This window comes from Haliotis rufescens, unplaced genomic scaffold, assembly GCF_023055435.1.
Source record: "Haliotis rufescens isolate VD_foot unplaced genomic scaffold, xgHalRufe1.0.p SCAF_2, whole genome shotgun sequence".
NCBI classification, from domain to species: domain Eukaryota; kingdom Metazoa; phylum Mollusca; class Gastropoda; order Lepetellida; family Haliotidae; genus Haliotis; species Haliotis rufescens.
The window spans coordinates 61,517,816-61,541,989 of NW_025963890.1; the positions used below are offsets into that span (position 1 = coordinate 61,517,816).

The 24,174-nt window shown below is 40.4% G+C and overlaps 2 protein-coding genes and 1 long non-coding RNA gene across 5 annotated transcripts; 2 read left to right on the top strand and 1 right to left on the bottom strand.

The window, feature by feature from the left end:
• Nucleotides 1-657: 657 nt before the first annotated feature.
• LOC125382115 lies at nucleotides 658-15,327 on the top strand. The gene is made up of 3 exons (XR_007222331.1): nucleotides 658-792; nucleotides 3,384-3,386; nucleotides 15,296-15,327. It is a non-coding gene; the product is annotated as an uncharacterized LOC125382115 (long non-coding RNA).
• Nucleotides 4,079-23,677, bottom strand: LOC124142409 (steroid 5-alpha-reductase DET2-like). Of its 2 annotated transcripts, none has more exons than XM_046510869.2 (10): nucleotides 23,585-23,677; nucleotides 14,949-15,092; nucleotides 13,740-13,823; nucleotides 12,350-12,429; nucleotides 10,778-10,831; nucleotides 9,283-9,375; nucleotides 8,208-8,317; nucleotides 7,608-7,698; nucleotides 6,260-6,349; nucleotides 4,079-5,629 (listed from the first exon to the last, which is right to left on the bottom strand). In XM_046510869.2, the coding sequence occupies exons 1-10, from the start codon at nucleotides 23,624-23,626 to the stop codon at nucleotides 5,566-5,568; spliced, it is 852 nt and encodes a 283-aa protein (XP_046366825.2). In that variant the 5' UTR covers nucleotides 23,627-23,677; the 3' UTR covers nucleotides 4,079-5,565. The 2 variants fall into 2 exon arrangements, with proteins under 2 accessions (XP_046366825.2, XP_046366833.2); XM_046510877.2 differs by lacking the exon at nucleotides 23,585-23,677 and adding an exon at nucleotides 15,997-16,077.
• Nucleotides 16,222-21,642, top strand: LOC124142424. 2 transcript variants are annotated; one of them, XM_046510889.2, is made up of 3 exons: nucleotides 16,222-16,725; nucleotides 18,181-18,254; nucleotides 20,992-21,642. In XM_046510889.2, exons 1-3 carry the CDS (start codon nucleotides 16,349-16,351, stop codon nucleotides 21,246-21,248), a joined length of 708 nt encoding a protein of 235 aa, XP_046366845.2. In that variant the 5' UTR covers nucleotides 16,222-16,348; the 3' UTR covers nucleotides 21,249-21,642. The 2 variants fall into 2 exon arrangements, with proteins under 2 accessions (XP_046366845.2, XP_046366853.2); XM_046510897.2 differs by having other exon boundaries at nucleotides 21,001-21,642.
• Nucleotides 23,678-24,174: the final 497 nt, after the last annotated feature.

The window sequence follows — 24,174 nt, forward strand, 5'->3', positions numbered from 1 at the left end:
GCCATAGTATAAATCACATCACAACTATACATACAAGTATGTTACTACAGTCACTGCTGATGGAAGGATAGTCATGACAACTCTTAAAAATGTTCACAGTTCAAGCATGTTGGTTGGTTGTTTACACAATCTCATTAAAATCATCCCATAAAAGGTAACATGTGAACAACCTCTTGGGAACTTTGACCAACCAATGAAATCACTAGCAAAAAGTTGACATTAGCCAATCAGAAAGCAGCTTTCTCGAGCTATATGGCACGAGTGCCAACCTGGCGACTTCCATTCCAGACTGAACTTTGAAAAATAATACTCAGCGAGACTCTGATTGGTCATATGAAAGGTCATCCTAACATGACCCGTAATGGTATGTCCTCAGATCTTTGTTTAGCAATACCAAAACTACAATCTGATTTCAAAGAGACTGTTTTGTTTATGGCAGCCAGCACTGTTACAGTTACCTATATCAGAGCAGCCTGCAGATCTGATCATCAAGTCTGGCCAGACAAACCAGTGATTCATATAATGAGCCATGTCCCATGCCATCAAGTTACAATGACACACAATCAACCAAGTTATGAAGCCTGACCACCCAAAGTCAACTCTGAGGTTAGTTTGTTTGTCTGCGGTTTAATATTCCAGCTACAAGATGGCAACCTGTAAATAATCAAGTCTTGACCAGACAATCCAGTTATTGACACGAGCATTGATCCACGCAATTGGGATATGATGACATGAAATCAACCAATCAACCACCAAGTCTACTGAGTTGCCCTTTATGAAAAGCACAGGTTGGTGGGGACCTGTATTCTTTCCTGGAATCCACATGGCTCTTGAGACAAGGAATAGACCACTTCAAACCCAGGTTCTCTCTGGCAAAAACTGCAGCATTTACTGGACCAAAAAATGGCTTGGACGCCATTCCTTAGCTTGGTTAATATGCCATGTAAGTACATACAGTAAACTAAGGTTATAACAAACTCATGGGGACTACTAATTTTAGTATGTTATAACCGTAGTTCGTTATAAGCATATATACAGCATAACTACAGCAAATAGTCGGGACCAAAAATGTAAGTTCCTTAAATCCGTCAGTTCGTTTTAACTGTAGTTATTTATAAGCATATATACAGCATTACTACAGCAAATAGTCAGGACCAAAAATGTAAGTTCCTTATATCCGTCAGTTCGTTACTAACTGTAGTTCGTTATAAGAATATATACAGCAAAACTACAGCAAAAAGTCGGGACCAAAAATGTAAGTTCGTTATATCCGTCAGTTCGTTATATCCGTCAGTTCGTTATAACCTGGTTTACTGTACATACAGATGTAAACCAGATCAACTACCGCTATAAGTTGCAGCAATCATCATGTGACCTTCACATATACTACTCAAAAGAAGTTCAGGAACCTGAATCAAACATATGACTGTAGTTAATCGTAAAGATTCACAATGTCCTACAACCTGAACTGTCTCTGTCTCAAGTCCCTGAACCATACTATTTTCCCTTCCCTTCATGGTTTGTTTCTGACTTGAAATTTTTCTTTTTGGTTTTCTTATGTTTGGGTCTGTAAATCAAACTTGGTTAAAATCGTTTCATATATTTTTTAATTATAACCCAGAAACAACCTCATGAAGTCAGATCTTAGTTCTTGATACTGCTAAACAAGCTCTGGTTAGTGGTAGCGAGGACTAAGATTTGATTTTAATGAAATAAAATCCAGAAACATATTGACAGTCAATGTTGATGCACCAAGGCCAGAAACAATCTCATTAAAGTCAATTCTTAGTTCTTGATACTGCTAAACAAGCTCTGGTTAGTGGTAGCGAGGACTAAGATTTGATTTTAATGAAATAAAATCCAGAAACATATTGACAGTCAATGTTGATGCACCAAGGCCAGAAACAATCTCATTAAAGTCAATTCTTAGTTCTTGATACTGCTAAACAAGCTCTGGTTAGTGGTAGCGAGGACTAAGATTTGATTTTAATGAAATAAAATCCAGAAACATATTGACAGTCAATGTTGATGCACCAAGGCCAGAAACAATCTCATTAAAGTCAATTCTTAGTTCTTGATACTGCTAAACAAGCTCTGGTTAGTGGTAGCGAGGACTAAGATTTGATTTTAATGAAATAAAATCCAGAAACATATTGACAGTCAATGTTGATGCACCAAGGCCAGAAACAATCTCATTAAAGTCAATTCTTAGTTCTTGATACTGCTAAACAAGCTCTGGTTAGTGGTAGCGAGGACTAAGATTTGATTTTAATGAAATAAAATCCAGAAACATATTGACAGTCAATGTTGATGCACCAAGGCCAGAAACAATCTCATTAAAGTCAATTCTTAGTTCTTGATACTGCTAAACAAGCTCTGGTTAGTGGTAGCGAGGACTAAGATCTGATTTTAATGAAATAAAATCCAGAAACATATTGACAGTCAATGTTGATGCACCAAGGCCAGAAACAATCTCATTAAAGTCAATTCTTAGTTCTTGATACTGCTAAACAAGCTCTGGTTAGTGGTAGCGAGGACTAAGATCTGATTTTAATTAAATAAAATCCAGAAACATATTGACAGTCAATGTTGATGCACCAAGGTATTGGTTCTTCTGGCTCCAAACCAGCTGAGCTGATAATATCAAACATACCATACAAAGATGAGGCTTGTGAGTATTACTATATTTGAGATAAATAATATCACTTTGTTGGTGAAATGTCATTTAAGAGATAAACATGTGTTTTCAGACTTCTGGGTGTTACTGAGTTTTGTTGTTTAACACTGCACTCAGCAATATTCCAGCTATGTGTCCATAAATACTTAAGTCTGGACCAGAAAATCCAGTGATTTACATCATGAGCATCAATCTACGCAATTGGGCTGTGATGACATGCATTTCATTTGGAACAGCTCAATTACACAGGCCAAACTGAACACAGATATCGCTGTAATGTGTATCGATGTTATAAAATACAAAAGCTATTAGTAATTTTCCATAACACTGTCTCTCTCCACATGTAAACTCTCACAGTTGTGAGATGTATGACATCACTCTGGAATGTTATGATGTCATGGTGGATTGGATGTCATCACATGGTTTCAGGGCAACTAAAATCACCAGCTCAGCTGAATTTGGAGAAAAAAGAATTCACTTGATGTTGTGATGAATAGTGATCAAACTCTTGCTGCAAACTCTTCATTTCATTTTCTTGGAAAGAAAAGACTTCCAAAGCTGACAAAAGTCAGTTGAACAATGAAACTATCTCTTTGGAAATATATATAAACAGTGACAAGCTTGTCAAACAGTGGGTTATAACAGATGTAGTGGTTTCTTCCTACTGCAGCAATGTCATGTCACAACAATGGTCGCCTCTTACGAGTGAGTGAGTGAGTTGAGTATAGCGCCGCTTTTAACAGTATTCCAGTTATATCACAGCGTGTCAGCTTAATGTGGGAGGAAAGCCCAAAGTGATGCAGGTCTCAGACGTTTACCACTTCGGTGAAACCCACGAGCACGGGTATGGTGCTGACAAACCTAGAAACATAATCGGGGCAAACCGGGATTCGAACCTGCAATCATAGGTTTGGCTACTCTCCACAGCGAATCGCGGCGCCTTAGACGACTGGGCCACCTGTGCCCCCTCGCCTCTTACGGCCAGCATAGCCTACTGGGGACCAGTTCTAACCTAGAATCTGCTTTGGAGAGGACAACAATTAAGAAAGAAGTACTAAAGCCTTATAGAGACAGACATGACACCAGTCTGAACGTAACCAGTCAGGACCTGCCAAACCACTGGTCAATAGCGTGAACAACAACAAAGATGTTTGGGTGTGATGACACAGTCTGTCAATCAGGTTAAATGACTGTAAAAGTCCAGTTTCCACCCTTGCATAACTAGGCTGGAATTACTGGGTTCGATCGTCGCGCCATCAGTGGCTTGTACAAGTTATGTCCCTTCTATGTTCCTCCTATAGACCAATCAGATTCCACCTCTCATATCACTTCCATTTGCTTCAAACAAAACGGTGGCACCTAGTCAAGACGATCTGATCGATAATCAAGATCTATATTGTAATATATGGGTCTAACTTGGTGAAGTGCATCAAATCACGTGAGCACCTTGATTAAAAACATGCAAAGATTTGGAAAATATTTGTTGACGCTAAGTTGACAGTACAGATGCATTGCAAATTCTGCAATCGATAGAAATCTGCATGGAAATTAACAAACCGGATGTTGATTTCGCTACGCGATTGACTTGTTATTCCAGCCGAAGTATAACTCCATAATTCCAGCCTTGTTCGGCAAGGGTGGAGACTGGACTTTCATAGTCCGTTAACTCCCTTGCCTCGGGAAGATAAGTCACACACTCCATGTTTAGAGGTCTTGTATATGATATACAGTATGGTTATAACAAACTCTAAGACACCACTTATTTAAGTTCATTATAACCAAAGTTCATTATAAGCATTCCAAATGTCAGACATCTTGAATCAAGTCAACAATCTTGAATCAAGTTATGTTCAATAAATGATGTGAAATACAAAACGTAAGTAAATGCAACGGAAAAAGGATCTATACTGAAACGTTGCCTTTACAGTAAATAAAGAAGTTGTTATCCATAAATTGTGTCTACTTTGTAAATGCATGTTATAAATATGTTATTGATACACTTTCATTGACATACAGACACATAGCACAGGTCAAGGTGACCCAGGACAAATATCAAAGTGACCACACAGTAGGTCAAGCTGTCAATCCTTAACAGGTTTCCACATGTGACACATAGCACAGGTCAAGCTGACCCAGGACAAATATCAAAGTGACCACACAGTAGATCAAGCCGTCAATCCTTAACAGGTTTACACATGTGACACATAGCACAGGTCAAGGTGACCCAGGACAAATATCAAAGTGACCACACAGTAGGTCAAGCTGTCAATCCTTAACAGGTTTACACATGTGACACTTAGCACAGGTCAAGCTGACCCAGGACAAATATCAAAGTGACCACACAGTAGGTCAAGCTGTCAATCCTTAACAGGTTTCCACATGTGACACATAGCACAGGTCAAGCTGACCCAGGACAAATATCAAAGTGACCACACAGTAGGTCAAGCTGTCAATCCTCAACAGGTTTACACATGTGACACATAGCACAGGTCAAGCTGACCCAGGACAAATATCAAAGTGACCACATAGAAGGTCAAGCTGTCAATCCTTAACAGGTTTACACATGGGACACATAGCACAGGTCAAGGTGACCTAGGACAAATATCAAAGTGACCACACAGTAGGTCAAGCTGTCAATCCTTAACAGGTTTACACATGTGACACATAGCACAGGTCAAGCTGACCCAGGACAAATATCAAAGTGACCACATAGAAGGTCAAGCTGTCAATCCTTAACAGGTTTACACATGTGACACATAGCACAGGTCAAGCTGACCCAGGACAAATATCAAAGTGACCACATAGAAGGTCAAGCCGTCAAAGGTAAATGTGGCACAGAGTAAGGTCAAGTCTACCCATCCCTACATTGGTCCTTCCCTCCATGAGCATCAGAACAAGAATGGTATCAACGCCTTCCTGTTGGGCGGATACAGCTCAAACTGCTGCTTGTACCTGCCAGAAGAAAATAGATTATTAAAAGAGGTTCCACGACATACTGTTTTACTACGTGTGTATTCAAAAACGTATCTGACAAGTGAAAGGATGATTCAACCCTAGGCCAGTTTAAAGGTGACAAATTAATACAACATTCACAGCTGATGATTCAACCACGGACTGTTCTCTCTGAGTGCAACCAGGCAAAAAAGTTTGCAACTTTCTCCAAGATCGATTATTAAAAATAAGATTCGGGGGCACTGGTGGCCCAGTCGTCTAAGGCGCCGGGATTCGCTGTGCAGAGTTGCGTCCCTTGGCACGTGTCAGTGAGTTGGGTTTAACGCCGCTTTTAACAGTATTCCAGTTATATCACGACGTGTCAGCTTAATGTGGGAGGAAAGCCTGAAGTGATGCAGGCCTCAGACGTTTCCACTTCGGTGAAACCCACAAGCACGGGTATGGTGCTGACAAACCTAGAAACATAATCGGGGCGAACCGGGATTCGAACCCACAATCATAGGTTTCTGGCGTGTCCAAGAGATGCAACTCTGCACAGCGAATCGCAGCGCCTTAGACGACTGGGACGCCCATGCCCCCGCTACCGGTTTGTGAAATACAAACATAAAAGTTAATCAAAAGTGCACTGACCAAAGATGATTATGTCTGGACCGTGGTACAAACGTTGCAGCACAAAACAGCAGCCACACCAGTCCAGCTAGAGACCACGTTGCTATGCACCTACACCAGGGAAAATAAACAGTATATTTCTCTCATTTCACTTTGTTGAAGTTATTTGAAAATTGACTTTGAAAATGTTTTTTGCGTTTATTTAAGAAATAAATTAATTGTGGTCATAGTTTATGGCACCAAAAGACACTGCACCCCTGCATGTAACATGTCACAAGGAATTCCCATGTAACATGTCACAAGGAATTCCCATGTAACATGTAACAAGGAATTCCCATGTAACATGTAACAAGGAATTCCCATGTAACAGGTCACAAGGAATTTGCATGACACAGGTCACAATGAATTCCCATGTAACAGGTCACAATGAATTCCCATGTAACATGTAACAATGAATTCCCATGTAACAGGTCACAATGAATTCCCATGTAACAGGTCACAATGAATTCCCATGTAACATGTAACAATGAATTCCCATGTAACAGGTCACAAGGAATTTGCATGACACAGGTCACAATGAATTCCCATGTAACATGTAACAATGAATTCCCATGTAACAGGTCACAAGGAATTCCCATGTAACAGGTCACAAGGAATTTGCATGACACAGGTCACAATGAATTCCCATGTAACAGGTCACAATGAATTCCCATGTAACAGGTCACAAGGAATTCCCATGTAACAGGTCACAAGGAATTCCCATGTAACAGGTCACAAGGAATTCCCATGTAACAGGTCACAAGGAATTTGCATGACACAGGTCACAAGGAATTCCCATGTAACATGTAACAATGAATTCCCATGTAACTGGTCACAATGAATTCCAATGTAACATGTAACAATGAATCCCCATGTAACATGTCACAATGAATTCCCATGTAACAGGTCACAAGGAATTTCCATGTAACAGGTCACAATGAATTCCAATGTGGAAACTGGACTTTTATAGTCAGTAAACTTCCTTGCCTCGGGAAGATGGAATACAGTTACAAAAACAAACACAAAAACCCAACTCACTACTCACTATGATCTAGTTTCTGACAAGCAATAACTGCACCTTCCTGCACACACACACACACACACACACACACACACACACACACACACACACACACACACACACACCACACCACACCACACCACACCACACCACACCACACACCACACACACACACACACACACACACACACACACACACACACACACACACACACACATTCCCCCCTTAGTCTCACTGACCCACCACACCCCACAATAAATGACCAGACCCTTAATACAGCCACTACGGTAAGTGTGCGAGGTTCTCACCATCCTGTCCACTCCACAAGTTCCCCGAAGTAGTTGGGGCAGCTGACCAGCTCAAACAGTCCTCCGTAGGGAATGTTGTAATCTGACCCTCCTGTAGCAACACATCAACAGTCATAGAAACATACACAAGAACTTCCTACTGATTGTCATGACATTTCCTAGCTGTTTCTTGTCACAGCTTTATACAGAGTAGATATATACAGGCAAGCAATGTTTACACACGGTTGTTTGTTAGTTTGTTCATTTGTTGGGCAATGCCATATGACATCAGCCTGAAATGAACTGATTCTTTACCTAGTGATCAGGTTTGTTTGTTGTTTAATGCCGCACTCAGCAATAATCCAGATATATGACAGCGGTCTGCAAATAATCGAGTCTGGACCAGACAATCCAGTGATTGACATCATGGGCATCGATCAACGCTATTGGGATACGATGATATGCATCAACCAAGTTGGCAAGCCTGACCACCCGATCCCGTTGGTCGCTTCTTACGACAAACACAGTCGCCTATTACGGCAGGCATGGGTTGCTGTGGACCTATTCTACCCCGGATCTTCACGGGTCTAGTGATCAGGTAAGTAGCATGAGGACATGTACCGTCAGGTACTCCCTTGGTGTTCCTCAGGGAGCGGAGTTTCCAGTCTGCCCATCTGTTTATGACGAAGCCGACAAGGTATAAAATAATGCCCAAAATAAACCGGGGATCACTGAAAGGAAAAATAGCAATGAATTAAAAACTGTTATTCTTTTAATGTAATTTATTTACCTATATCAACAAATATCTCAAGTAAATATCTATTACAAAGATTACAAAGTACACATTAGGAAGTGTTGTTCAAGATCTCAGTCATACAGTGTATAATCCACTTGTCACACTTCCAAGCCTTTCAGAAACAATGTACCAGTATATTAAATTTGGCAAAGTTTTGGAAATGAATCAAAACTTTGATTATCATTTTTATTGAAATGTGTATGAGAGAGTGGTCATATAGTATAAGGGCGGGGCTGGTGAGATAGGATGGTGGTGGGGGGACACAAATCTATTTTTACAAATTAAAAAAGTCATACATTTGATCATTATTTAGACGAGACATTTATTACAGGGAGAGGGGTTATGAAAGAATGTTACTTATTTTAAAGTGGGGGTGACAAATATGATACAGTCCTCGCACCAATTCCACTGGGGCACCCACTAGGGCTGGGACATAGGTACAAACTGTCCGATTTGGAAAAGTTTGACCTTAGCCCTGGCAAAATGTATTTAAGTTCACGAGTAAAATGATCTGGTCATGCATACTCTGAAGTTTACTGCATGAAGTTTTATCTTTATTCAAACATATAAAAGTCAGAAGGAATGGGTGCATTGTCAGAAAGAAATGGGAACATTAGTGACTTATATAGTAACCATAGAGTTTTAGATAAATTTTGTCATTAAACGTGACTAACCCCGGGTCCAGATAGTCCTGTGGGTACCCGGGTCCTACTCAGGACCCACCCGACCCGAGTACCCGAGCTCCCCGTCCCAGCCTTACCACCCGTCTATAAATGACAAGTCCCTAAAAATCTTATCACTAGAAACATTGCAATCATTTCAATATTTATATTCTGTTTTTGTTTGTTTTCAGGGTGGTACCATCTCTCACTAATCTGGAGACACTTGATCTGTACTTACTAGTAATAATGACTTGCATAAGTGGCAGAGCTAATGAAATCAGCATTGATGAAATGATAAATGCAGTTGGGTATAAATCCACCAATGGCTATTCTGAAAAATAGAGTTATCTCCCTTGAATTCAACACATCTTGACCATCTGGTGAACATTCGTAATTTCAGATTTGAAAACTTAAACCCTAGCATGTCACATCCAAAACTGCATCCGAACTACATGACATATTTAACAAGGTTCTCACCGAAGTTGTTGGAAAACAGTCCTCCATGGACATTTTGTATCAGATGATCCTAAGTGATTTATATAACTAGAAAGTGTCTACCCATTTAACATGTTCAGGGCACAGGCCCTTGTGCCATTGCTTAAATATTTCTAGATCAATTAAAATATCACGGGTGTCAGAAATGCACTAACCTATTATATCCCCATGTTATGGGTTTTCGGGTGCTTAAGAAACATTCGTAGATTTTTTCTTTACTTCTCACATGAACAACTGTAAAACATCCTATTCCCTTATAAAAGACAACTTTCTCTTAAAAACAAGCCATCATTTGGGTATTTAAAATGTCTGTGTGATGCTACACCCCCTGTCATAGCTCGACTAGTCGCGATAAACATGGCCGTCCAAAAACATATGATGTCTGAAAACCTATGATCCGACAATACCTTTACACGTTCTGACACTCGTGATTGATCTAGAAGTATTTGGGCAACGACACAAGGGCATGTGGTTCAGGGATTGGCAGGATCAAAATGTAAAGATTGCCCAATATATCAAAATTTACATCTGCTAAACGAGCTTAAGGAGTGAATGAGTATGGTGTTACACTGCTTTTAACATCATTCTAGCTGGGTGGAACTAAGGAAAATCAGGACTGGACTCTAGAACCTATGGAACTGTATATTTCATGCCGTTGACAACAGCCGTAGGGTTGACAGGTTTCCCTGTGGGACACTGGCAGTGGTGCATTGACAAATAGCGTACACGTAGAGCAGAAACTCCACAAGTACTGGTGATAGGTATCTTCTTGAGACACCAATATCTGACCAAGCCTACCAGGATTTAGCAGGATTTGGCAAGTTCACCAGGTATTGTCATCATGTCACACTTGCATCAATATTGCAAAAGGACCCATGAAGATCCAGGGTAGAATAGGTCCTCAGAAACCAATGCTTGCCGTAAAAGGCGACTATGCTTGTCGTGAGAGGAGACTAATGGGATCGGGTGGTCAGGCTCGCTGACTTGGTTGATGCATGTCATCGTATCCCTATTGTGTGGATTGATGCTCATGATGTTAATCACTGGATTGTCTGGTCCAGACTCGATTATTTACAGAACGCTGTCATATAGCTGGAACTTTGCAGACTAATAAACAAACAAATGTAAAAGAATATTGTAGTGTTTTTACTACTGCAATAAAATCCTAGTTAATAATATGCCTGCTCAATCAAAATGGCAGCCATCACCAGTTCAGGCACTGGTACATCGGCACTTACCCTATGTACACCCACGAGCTCTTGTACCTCATCACCAGGGGGTGGATGATGCCCCTGGAACATCACATAGGCAGTCTATTACCAGCAGCTCAACATTTCAGTCCACTTGCAACCTAACTTATTAGATCTATTAGACCCATGAAGATTTGGGGTAGAATAGATCTTCAGCAACCCATGCTTGCCATAAAAGGCGACTAGGCTTGTCGTAAGAGGCGACTAAGGGCATCGGGTGGTCAGGCTCGCTGACTTGGTTGATACATGTCATCGTATCCCAATTGTGTGGATGGATGCTCATGATGTCAATCACTGGATTGTCTGGTCCAGACTCGATTATTTACAGACCGCCATCATATAGCTTGAATATTGCAGCGTTAAACAACAAATAAACATACAAATAAATATTAAATCTGTTAACAGTTGTCATGAAAACCCATCAAAAACTTCAAGTAATAAAATTTAGTTTCTGAAACCACTTTCCAATGCCTGCTACATAAAGACATTTCTACCCACGTGTACCTTCTTGTTGAGATAGAATTCCTAACCAACCATTCAAAACAATGCGTTAGTCACACAGTCATGACAAGTGTTGCAGAATGAATAGTACTTGTATGTGTCAATGCCCACCTAGATCGCCATGTGGCCCATTCACTGCAAGAGTACTTGTATGTGATCTGTGAAGATCTGGGTCTTCGGCAACCCATGTTTGTCGTAAGAGGCAACTAACAGAATCGGCTGGTCAGGCTTTTTGACTTGGTTGATGCATGTCATGGTATCCGCAATGCGTAGACCCATGCTCATAATGTCAATCACTTGATTGTCTGATCAAGAATATCACTAAGTGTGGCGTTAAACAACAAACCTACATGTACCCAGACCCGCATCTAGACTGTGTGTCCCATGCTCTGCTGAGTATCTGTATGTTCCCCCCTTCACATCATCACTGAGTTTTAAGGAGTTTTGACCATTGGTTACAATCTGGGTAAAATTGATAGTCAGGTGACTGTCAGCAGTCATTTTTAGCAGTGACCTTGGTAAATAGCGCTCTAAAACTTATCTGCACATGTTTTCTTTCAGCTTGCGTTTGTAATGGAGGTAAGCTGCACATGCTGCTAAATATAGTCGTTTTCCTGACTGTCCATCCTCAGTGAGTGAGTGAGTGAGTGAGTGAGTATGTTTTTACGCCGCTTTTAGCAATATTCCAGCAATATCACGGCGGGGGACACCAGAAATGAGCTTCACACATTGTACCCATGTCGGGAATCGAACCCGGGCCTTCGGCGTGACGAGCGAACACTTTAACCACTAGGCTACCCGACCGCCCCTCCCATCCTCAGTAAGATTGTAACCACGTGATAAAAACTCAATGGTGAAGTATATCACTAATAAAATGGACATTGGTCGAAAAGCGCACTTTACAATTTTTGTCGTCACTGAAAGTAATATTCGTTATCAGCGGAATGTCTTGTTTACACTTAATAAGTATTAGCACATGTTAATTAATCGTCGAGATTTTTCGTGATTATATTTCAAGTGGCGACGCATGTCAACACCGTGACGATTGTGCTGGCGTACCTGTGGACATAGTGAAGCAGGAACAGCACCAGGAACACGTAGTTCTGGTAGGACCTCACAGAACCATACAGGAAGAACACCTGCAACACAAGCAGAACATGCCTCAACATCAGGACAAAATAGCCAGCAGACTGAGGACTACCATCAGCCACCCGTGAAGATTCCGGGGTAGAATAGGTCTTCAGCAACCCATGCTTGCCGTAAAAGGCGACTATGCTTGTTGTAAGAGGCGACTAACGGAAATCGGGTGGTCAGGCTCGCTGACTTGGTTGATACATGTCATCGATCCCAATTGCGTGGATCGATGCTCATGATGTCAATCACTGGATTGTCTGGTCCAGACTCGATTATTTTACAGACCGCCGTCATATAGCTGGAATATTGCTGAGTGCGACGTTAAACAACAAACAAACAAACAAACTACAATCAGCAGTAATAACATGACTCCTCTATCACAATAATGCTGTTTAACATCAACTACTTGAGTCTGGACCAGGCACACCAGAATCTGAAAACATGAGCACCAAAGGCTAAGTGTTTGAGACGTTCCTTACGTACACATAGGTGAGTGAGTGAGTGAATAGGGTTTATTGCTGCTTGACCACTATCACAGTGTTTCTGCTTCATGTGGGAGGAGAGACTGACTCAGGTCATGGATATTTTCCACAGATATTGTATTAGCATACCATGGATCATAATCAGATTCTCGGTTTTGGCATACCATGGATTATAATCAGATTCTAGGTATTGGCATACCATGGATCATAATCAGATTATCAGTATTGGCATACCATGGATCATAATCAGATTCTCGGTTTTGGCATACCATGGATTATAATCAGATTCTAGGTATTGGCATACCAGGGATCATAATCAGATAATCAGTATTGGCATACCATGGATCATAATCATATTCTTAGTATTGACATACCATGGACGAAAATCAGATAATCAGTGTTGGCATACCATGGATTATAATCAGATTCCCGGTATTGGCATACCATGGATTATAATCAGATTCCCAGTACTGGCATACCATGAATTATAATCAGATTCCTGGTACTGGCATACCATGGATTATAATCAGATTCCCAGTACTGGCATACCAAGGATTATAATCAGATTCCTGGTACTGGCATACCATGGATTATAATCAGATTCCCAGTACTGGCATACCAAGGATTATAATCAGATTCCTGGTACTGGCATACCAAGGATTATAATCAGATTCCCGGTACTGGCATACCAAGGATTATAATCAGATTCCCAGTACTGGCATACCAGGGATCATAATCAGATTCTAACCCACGACATGCACAAACCTGGCTGCCAATGGACGCAGCTGTGATGAGCGAACTGTGTTCTCATCTGTACCTGTACACTGACTCACCAACAAAAACATGACAACACCAGGCAACGCATCCGACATCATGTGACTCAGACGCAGAGGAATCTTGGGAACCAATCCTCCATCCTGGAATAAATATACCAGCATACTGTATGTAATTTTGTAACTATACGTGCACATGAAAACAACAATAATCAACAGTAGAGGCTGATCCAGTATTTGTTACAGGTTTGAGTGTTGAGGAAATTGGAATTATTCACTATTTGTTAGTGGGGTTCACATTTTATGTGTGTGGTTGGGGGGTAGATGATTGGGCTGTTATGTCGTGTGTGTAAAAGAAACAAATACATTTGTTTTCATGAAATACTTTTCTCTTATTCTTATCTTCCAGCATTTAAAATATGTTTGCGATTTTTTTGCAAATATCAATTGTCCTATAAAAAGTAGACCCGTGAAGATCCAGGGTAGAATATGTCTTCAGCAACCCATGCTTGCTGTAAAAAGGCGACTATGCTTGTCGTAAGAGGCGACCAATGGGATTGGGTGGTCAGGCTCGCTGACTTCATTGATGCATGTCATCGTATCCTAATTGAGTGGATTGATGCTCAAGTGGTAATCCCCATCATGTTTGTTTAAGCTGGTGTGTGTGTGTGTGTGTGTGTGTGTGTGTGTGTGTGTGTGTGTGTGTGTGTGTGTGTGTGTGTGTGTGTGTGTGTGTGTGTGTGTGTGTGTGTGGTTTTTACACTAAAACTGTAACTAATCAGGTCACATTGTCTGGTGCTAATGGAAATTCTTGACTTTCGAGAAAGCCTTATACTAGTGAGTGAGTGAGTGGGTGAGTTTGGTTTAACGCCGCTATTAACAGTATTCAAGTTATATTATGTTGTGTCAGCTTAATGTGGGAGGAAAGCCCGAAGTGATGCAGGTCTCAGACGTTTACCACTTTGGTGAAACCCACAAGCACGGGTATGGTGCTGACAAACCTAGAAACATGATCGGGGCGAACCGGGATTCGAACCCACAATCATAGGTTTCTGGCGTGCCCAAGGGACGCAACTCTGCACAGCGAATCGCGGCGCCTTAGACGACTGGGCCACCCGTGCCCCCCCCCCCCCTTATACTAAGAAATGAACATTGTTTTATGAAGGAATAAAGGATAAAAAGCACTCAGGAATGCGTAACAACCCGGTTGTTAAATATCCTTAGGGATTCAAAACTACCGAGATACCGACCTGGTACCACGAGACTCACCTCACCCTCATGCCTGCCATAGGGAGCAGGTTTACAGCACTGGACACAGGCTGTGATGCCTGCCAACACAAACCCAAATATGACCAGGCCATAGTGGACCCAGAATCTGGTGCTGCCCTCCGCATAGAACGCCCATGGTTTCAGCTGTAACACAAGTTATATCAGTGACACTACAACTACCAGTAGCATGAATAGTACACTTCTAGGACTCACTTCTGTGACAATATTGAGACAAAAATAAATCAATGGTTTAGGGTTGTTTGTTTTGTTTCTTGTTTAACGCCACACTCAGAAATATTTCAGCCATATAATGGTGGTCTGTAAATAATTGAGTCTGAACCTGACAGTCCAGTGATTGACATCATGAGCATCGACCCACACAACTGGGATACGATGACATGCATCAACCAAGTCAGCGAGCCTGACCACCTGATTCCATTAGTTGCCTCTTACGACAAGCGTAGTCAGTCGCCCTTTACGGCAAGCATGGGATGCTGTTCAAAGACAACCTAGATCTTCACAGCTAGGTTTAGGGTTGGTTATTTTATCTTCATGTGTCATACATAACTAACCTACTTCTTAGGATGCTGTTTTATTGTTAGATTTATTTACGTTTATCATGGACACAGTTGATTATAGATAAAATATTTAATACATTGTGCCGATTTGGTGTCAGTGTCATGAATTGGTCGCTATGACAACACTTCAAGCATATTCATATTTTGGGGAGTTCATGTTGTTATTCACTCTCACAGTCACAACCACGCAAGCATTAAAGCCAGACCAAATGTTAAACGTGTAAACAGATCAGTAGCAACTACCAGCAGCTTCGCTAGTGGCAGAGAGCCGGCTTGGAGTCTTAATTAAACCATGTTTGGGGGCCGACGGTCCAGACAACCGTCGGACGCCATCGCGGCGCTCGTCGGCTTCGTCAGTCAGTTGATCCGTTGATGGTTTCAGTTCTTCACAACTTTAAAATCAGAGTTTATATATAGAAGCGGGCCATGTCAACTACTTAGACGATCGCGATCGAAAAAGGTATGTTCACCTCGAATAAAGCCATTTTTCCATCTGATCAGAGCACCCAAGACTTTGATCACCTTGAATCAGGAAGTGAAGACTATGACCCTAGTTCCGGTGTAAACAAAAACAAACCCACGTGTAAAGAATGGAAAGGACGACCGCGCTTACAATTAATTTGATTGGCCAAAAGTACACGTGAGTTTAAGAGCACCGTTTTTATTGGCTAAATATCATTGTCATGTCACTTCCGGGTTTGAAAATGGACTTTGCTCGTATCCCCACATGAGAAGTGGAAAATAGGAATTGGTGGTCATGACCATTTTCCCACCCTTATAACTGAGCAATATACGAACAAACCCAGCGCAAATGAATAGAAGATGGCGAGCGAACATCCATCGACACTGAAAGACAGCCCGCCCGATCAAACTGACAATAGTCGGAATTCTAGAAAATCAGAAAAGCCTGCAAGTGCTAGCAGTAGCAGCGGTGATTTCACTGACGGAGTTGGCGGAAACCTAACAACCCACGAAGCTGAATCAGGCTTTGAATCTGCAAAAAAGGATATAAGCACCAAAGATTCAAGGAGAGACAGCGTGGCGGACATCGAGAGAAAGTTGAGATATCTGAAGTTTCAAGACTATGAGTTTGATAATGACGATCAGTTCCAGTCGGGATGGAAGACACTGTCAAGTGTTGTGCCATCGGTTGAGCGAGACAAACACTACCTCAGAGCAAAACTTTTCTATTATTCGAAGTAAGATGATGTTAGCTATGTATAAGGAAAATTCCACCTCTGTCCATGTGTAAATCTTTAATTGGTTCTTGAAAATTATTAACATATCCCTTTTCCATATGTGAGTGTACAGATCCATTCAATAGAACCAGTTTATGAGAATCGAGTGAGTGAGTATGGTTTTACGCCGCTTTTAGCAATATTCCAGCAATATCACGGCGGGAGACACCAGAAATGGGCTTCACACATTGTACCCATGTCGGGAATCGAACCCGGGTCTTCGGCGTGACAAGCGAACGCTTTAACCACTACGCTAACCGACCGCCCCTATGAGAATCGAAACTTACAAAACAATCAATGAGACTCATATGATGACCAATACACATGGTAGATATGTGCTAGAGAGAACCAGGAATTCAACACCTTTATACATGTTATCATATAATATATATAAATAGCGCTAGTCAATTTGGCTTGGTAAACTGTCAATAACCATGATACAAATGGAAATTATATGTTAGTCATCTGTCATTTGGGTTCTCAGAATCGACAAATTAATATGCCCCAGATACCTATATATGCTGTCAAAGTAGTAGACTGTAATCCTAATTCAGCAAATCTGGACCCTGTGAACCAGGGATTGATACTATGAACAACAATCCACATCATGCACATGATCCAAGTTGACAGGGTGCGATGACATGCAGTCACCGGGGTCATATACTGCAAACACCCAAAAGAATTACCGTAACACAACTGGTCATTAAATGTCTTAGTCCTGTGATGGAATTCAAACCAGAGGTTAACCCTGTGAGGAAGCTGACAAGTTTACTTCAAGCCCTGCATGTGCAGTGAGCCTGACAATCATTCTTTTAGTGATATTCTGACGATCGGTTATCATGATGGTTATAATCAATTAGTCGGTTCACCAACAAAATGCAATGATCGGTACAGGTGTTCATAATTTATTGTTGACAAAAATATCTTTACATCAGAAATTTTGCTCTCTTGTTCAAAGATTAATTGAATCTGAAAACAATCATACATTATCAAAGATAAATACATGGTAGAATATGCAAACAATTTTCTTTTAAAATGTAAGACTTTGAAATGGAATTTCTGGAAAGTTCACGTAGTATTTGGGCTGATAATATTTAATGAGTGATTGGTAGGAACAAACCAAATACAAGCACATGTATGACCAATGATTGAAGTGATTGATGATGCAATACCATCAAGTTCAAATACTGCCTTAACAAACAAAACCACTTAAAACCCTACCAATTACAAATCATCAAAGAAGATAATTAAAATACTAATATACTTTGGAAGTTAAAAATAAGGGATATTTTGAAAGTTCAATGGATTGTCAAATAACTTGTATAAACCACTTAAAAATAATATCTCTTTCCCCCAAAAAAATTAGTTTTATCCTGCATTATCATAATCAGACTGTAAAACATTTTGTACTTTCAGGCACATTGAAGCTGTCGACATTGAGGAATACATGAAGTGGAAAGAAAACCCTTTAAACCAGACTGAAGTAAAAGGTTGAGTAAACTTGTTGTCTTTAAGTTGCTGAAAAGATTAACTTACCATATTTGCCAGATTATGCACCCTGCTCAAATAAGTGACCAGCCTCAAGACTAGTTTGTCAGTATGGTCTTTGTAAGCGCCTACTATGACCATACATTTGCAGTCCATATTTTTCCCAAAAAAAACCCACGGAACACGTTTTCGAGCCCCTAAACAATAAGTATTGATGCCCAAAGTGACGTAATCAAGGTAGATCCTTCAAAGCCCAATGAAGACATCAAAGTGTTCACCACTTGGCAGTGTAGTTATATTACAAATTAAGCTACACAAGGTAAGATATTCAATAAGTAATGCAAACATACCTCAAAACTGCCTTTTTCACAAATTCACGTTTTGATCAAACTTGATCTGATGATACGTTTGCATCAGAACAATCGTATGCACCGATGATGTATCGGCTGCTGTTTGTAAACTTCCTATCTGTAATGTCATGTGACTGATTATGTTGTGCATCTATTTGTAACTTGACTTTAATTGAGGGGCTAGAGATCAGGTGACAGTAACAAGATGGCGCCTCATTGACTCGTCTTATTTGGCAAGGCATTATCACAATTAAATTGACAAGATGTGGTCACGTGTGTTTTCAATTGTACACAGATATAAATGTTCTCAAAGTTAAGACTTAATTGTAGTGCATTGTGATTGTTATAACACACATAATAATAAGTTCTTCTTAGGGGCTCGAGGGGCGGTCAGGTAGCTTATTGGTTAAAGCGTTCGCTCGTCACACCGAAGACCCGGGTTCGATTCCCGACATGGTTACAATGTGTGAAGCCCATTTCTGGTGTCCCCTGCCATGATATTGCTGGAATATTGCTAAAAGCGGCGTAAAACCATACTCACTCAACTCACTCACTCTTAGGGGCTCGAAAACACAGTACGCGAAGATACACAGATTTCTTGCAGAAAACAGCTGTGTAGAAGAGGGATATAACTGTCTGTAACTATCAAAAATGTTTTAGTTTTATTGATGTTTGAACTAAATTTGTTCACTATTGCTCAAACCTTGACAAATTTAACGAGTGATGGTTTTAGAAAGCACCCGCTTTATCAATTTTCTAAACGTTTAGGGAGCTTATTAGGGCGAATATGGTATAAGTAGAACTGTTATGCTCATAGTAAGTTGCAACAGGGTTCACGTGCAGTACATGTTCTATGGATCAAAGTCATCAAACCAACTAATTATCTGCTATCATTTTACATGTTTTTTAAAGATCCGGGGTAGAATAGGCCTTCAGCAACCCATGCTTGCCGTAAAAGGCGACTATGCTTGTCGTAAGAGGCGACGAACAGGATCGGGTTGTCAGGCTCGATGACTTTGTTGATGCATGTCATCGTATCTAAATTGCGTGGATAAATATCGTGTTTCAATCAGTGGATTGTCTGGTCTAGACTCGATTATTTACAGACTGCCATAATATAGCTGGAATATTGCTGAGTGCGGCGTTAAACAACAAACAAATAAGCAAAACATGTTCTTAAAGAGAAAGGACAAGAAATTATTCTAAGAACTTTATCATGACACAATTTAGTTATCCGACTTGCATGGGATTAATGACATTGACTAGCACTCGGGTATGGACGTGGTCATATAATACTTGATGTGCAGTCACATTCGTGCCATGTTACTTCAACTCTCGCATACAAGATGGATCATATGGAAACATGTTCTTTGAAACTGTGAAGTCATGATTATAAGCTTATTAGTTGTGTCCATATCAATCTCATTAAAATCAGATCTAAGGTTTTTGCTACCGCTAAACAAAGATCTAAGGACATCCCATTACGGGTCACGTCAAAACGACCTTTCACGAATTTTGACCGACCAATGAAATGACTGACAAGAAATCGACATAAGCCAATCAGAAGGCAGTTTTCTCAAGCTTTACGACACTAGTTTCAAACTGGCAACTACGCTTCGAAACATATTTTGATGCATTCTCGATTAAAAAAATTAAAAGTGATAAGAAGAAATTCTGGAATGGCTTATAGATGGCCTAGATTGTATGGATATAATCATAAAACCTGTAACTGTCGTTCGGAATAACACGTGTTAAATATTTCATGGTTGCATGACATATTCCAACTTTCACTTTCACGAAACATATTTTGATGCATTCTCGATTAAAAAAATTAAAAGTGATAAGAAGAAATTCTTGAATGGCTTATAGATGGCCTAGATTGTATGGATATAATCATAAAACCTGTAACTGTCGTTCGGAATAACACGTGTTAAATATTTCATGGTTGCATGACATATTCCGACTTTCACTTTCATGATCTGGTAAGCGACGCTCTGATTGGTTGGATGAAAGGTCCATCTGACGTGACCCATAATGGGATGTCCTCAGATCTTTGTTTAGTGATAGCGAGAACAAAGATCTGATTTTAATGAGATTGCGTCTATCATGTCAAGGTGTAGGATTGAACAACGTTCATAAACACCCCTTGACCTTCGGTCTCTGATGCACAACTATGTGTCAAGTCCAGTCAGCTTGTATCATCCTGTGAACCTCTTATTGTCACATAATCTGAGTAACTGATATCGCTCTTATGTCAAAACATATGCCGCCCAGGATTGATTTTTGTTTAAATATTTTTCAAAGACTTCTTTCAGCTGAGGTTGTTGGCTTTGAGAGGTTTATTTTGCCACAGGCACATGCTAATCCTATTTAATCCTTCTTTCTCCAGCTAAGACAGGTGTGGCAACACCACAGGTCCAGCAGTTGGAGGATAAGGGAGGCAACTCCTGCAGCCCTGCTGCCAACACTGAGGACTCAGACAAGAACACTGTCTCTGAATCAGGAACACTGACGTTCAGCGAAGTGATTGACTTTATCCAGAGTGGGAAGACAATCCCAGGCCTTAAGACAGTGGACGTGAAGCCCACAGATGCAGATCCTTCACCATCTGTCATGGGCAGGAAACCCAAACCATGGGAGAGGTGATAAATGTGACAATCATGGTGATGTACGATGTGAATGAATGACTTGGAGATTTGATTTGGGGATTGACAGAAGAGGAATAAAATATTTGCTCAAACTGTATATTAACACCATGCTTAGCAATATTCGCGCTATATGACAGTGGTCTGTAAATAATCGAATGTTGACCAGCCAGTTCAGTGATTGACATGATGAGCATCGATCTATACAATTGGGACATCATAACATGTATCAACCAAGTCAGCGAACTTGACCACCCAATTCCATTTATCACCTTTTACCACAGACAATCAGGGGTTCCTGAAGACCGGTTCTGACCCAGATCTTCATGGGTCTAAACTGTAGACAAAATAAACATTTTTTTAGTTAGTCTCAGGAATAAAAGAAATATGATGAAGTATTTGTTGCTTTGCTTGATATTACTATCGTTGAAATAGATATCATATAATGTTCAAGAGAATTTTTGCATTCATCCAAAATACATTGTTTACACTTAATTACATTGTTCTCAAAAGAATGATTGTTAACAGATAATATTTTTATACATTATTACCAATTTTACATGGTGCTTCATTTGGTATTTGATTCTATATGGGCTCACTGAATTGAAAACAAGTGTTATGTTTAATGGTAATATTTCTTGCAAGACAAGAAAGGGATATCTTTCCCTTATAAACCTTTGTATTTTTGCCCTTTGCAAAATCAACAAAAATATTGATTAGTTGTAACGGTACATGTTTCTGTGCTCGTTTCCATGACAATGATTACTTGTGAGTGAGTGAGTATGGTTTGTGTCACTTTTAGCATAATTCCAGGCTTAACAGAATCGAGGTCTCCTTGAATGGGCTTCACACAGGGAACCATGCCAATGGCATTGCACTAGTCTAACCACCTCTCCTGTAGTTAGCTGTTGACTTACTTGACTATTTACACCCATCCTATATTTTCATATATCCTGAACTTCCATGAAACTTTTGGGAATATTTAAACATGACATTGATCTCATTTTATCACATGTCTAAGGTCCCACGAATACTTGATGAAAAATTGGCAAGGGAATGTTGTATGTTAGTGTGGATGGACACAGGTTCTGCCATCAAACAGAGGAAGGGTACACAAATAACTGTAGCCATGGTAACCAAAACATATTAGGCAATTGACTTCGGTTTCTGTATTTCAATATGAGTCACATTGTGAACAAAAACAAATGAATTTCCTCAGAAACACAATACAAGGTACATTCTGTAAATACATATTTTATACATGAATATGTATAGTTTTCACGCTAAGCTATACTGCTCAACTTTTGATAGGGATTATCCGATAAGTCGTTATATTTAAATATACACATGACATATCAGAATCATTTTTTTCTCTCACGGAAAGATATAAAATACTCCTCTCAGAAGTGGAGAATCTAGAAGAGGGGAGAACATGAATACATGACTGTTTGTGTGGGGTGGGTGGGGGTTAGCAGCAACTTCTTTTATTCTTTGTACGAGGTTTCAGAGCTTCTTCTTTCTCCGTCATCAGGTGAATGCATTAACCTAATAGAGCAAGGAGTAGCTCTGAAAGAAGTTGCTATCCATTAAAAAAAGTGGCACGTATTCATGTTGGTTGGTTGGTTTGTTGTTTAACGCCACACTCAGCAATATCCCAGCTATATGACGGCGGTCTGTAAATAATCGAGTCTGGACCAGACAATCCAGTGATTAATACCATGCGCATCGATCCACGCAATTGCGATCGATGACATGCATCAACCAAGTCAGTGAGCCTGACCACCCGATCCCTTTTGTCGCCTTTTACGACAAGCAGAGTCACCTTTTACGGCCAGCATGGGTTGCTGAAGGCCTATTCTACCCCGGAATCTTCACGGGTCACGTATTCGTGTTACCGGGTACTTGAAATATGTGCGCGGCAACCCTGTAAATGCGTTGTCACAACACATGCTAAAGGGACGACGCACATTAAAGGTTTGGTCACTCTGAATCCTCAAACGAACTCTGCACAAGATGCACTGGGCATTACGAATGTGTGAATGGTCGTTGTCGGGGTAATAGGGAATATTTTACGTGCGTTTCAATCGTTTGATGAAACCCCCACCGCACGTGTAAAACATGATTTGTGAGCGTTTTGTACCACGTTTGATCGATTTTGATTGAAGAGCGGGAAGAAAAGTTCTATAATCCCGGTGACAAGCAATAAATTTCGAAACACTGAACATTCGACCGTAAAATGATAAAATAATTGTGAAAATACGTCAGTCCTCCATCATACTTATCAGCACCAGCTGCTCAAAATCACCAGCATTGGAAATATGAATTATTAATACGTACCCAGCAACAATCACAACTCAGATTCATTCTGTCTTCAGACATAATTGCGCCTATTGGCAGAATGCTTGTCAAAGAGTACACCACACGCAATGGAGTGCATTATTTTAACCTATTGACCGAGGCCCTCCCTCGATCGCCACGAACATGTTCGTGGGAATTGCGTCATTGTTACGAGACAACATAGGAAATTATATAAGCCACACTTCCGTACCAGGGCAAGTCAGTACGCATTAACTGAAACACACACCGACTTTACAAGACTCGGGCAAGTGATTCAATCTCGAATCACGAACTGATTGTGCTCGTCAGGATTGTTAATAGCAAAGGTACATCGATGGTCAGAATCAATATTTCTATAATGAACGACTTGTGTTCCATACCCAGTCGGTGCAAACATTCAACAGCCCTCCATTACACCAGAAGTGGTTTGCACCATGGGTGATTCCTGATTAGGAATGCAGTAAAGAAATATGACAGATTCGTGTACACGACATTCTTAACTAAAAAAATAATTAATCAAGTTTGTCCTTCATTAATGAAACATATCACGAATCTTGATTAATTGGCCGGGCTGGTCCATGAATGATGTC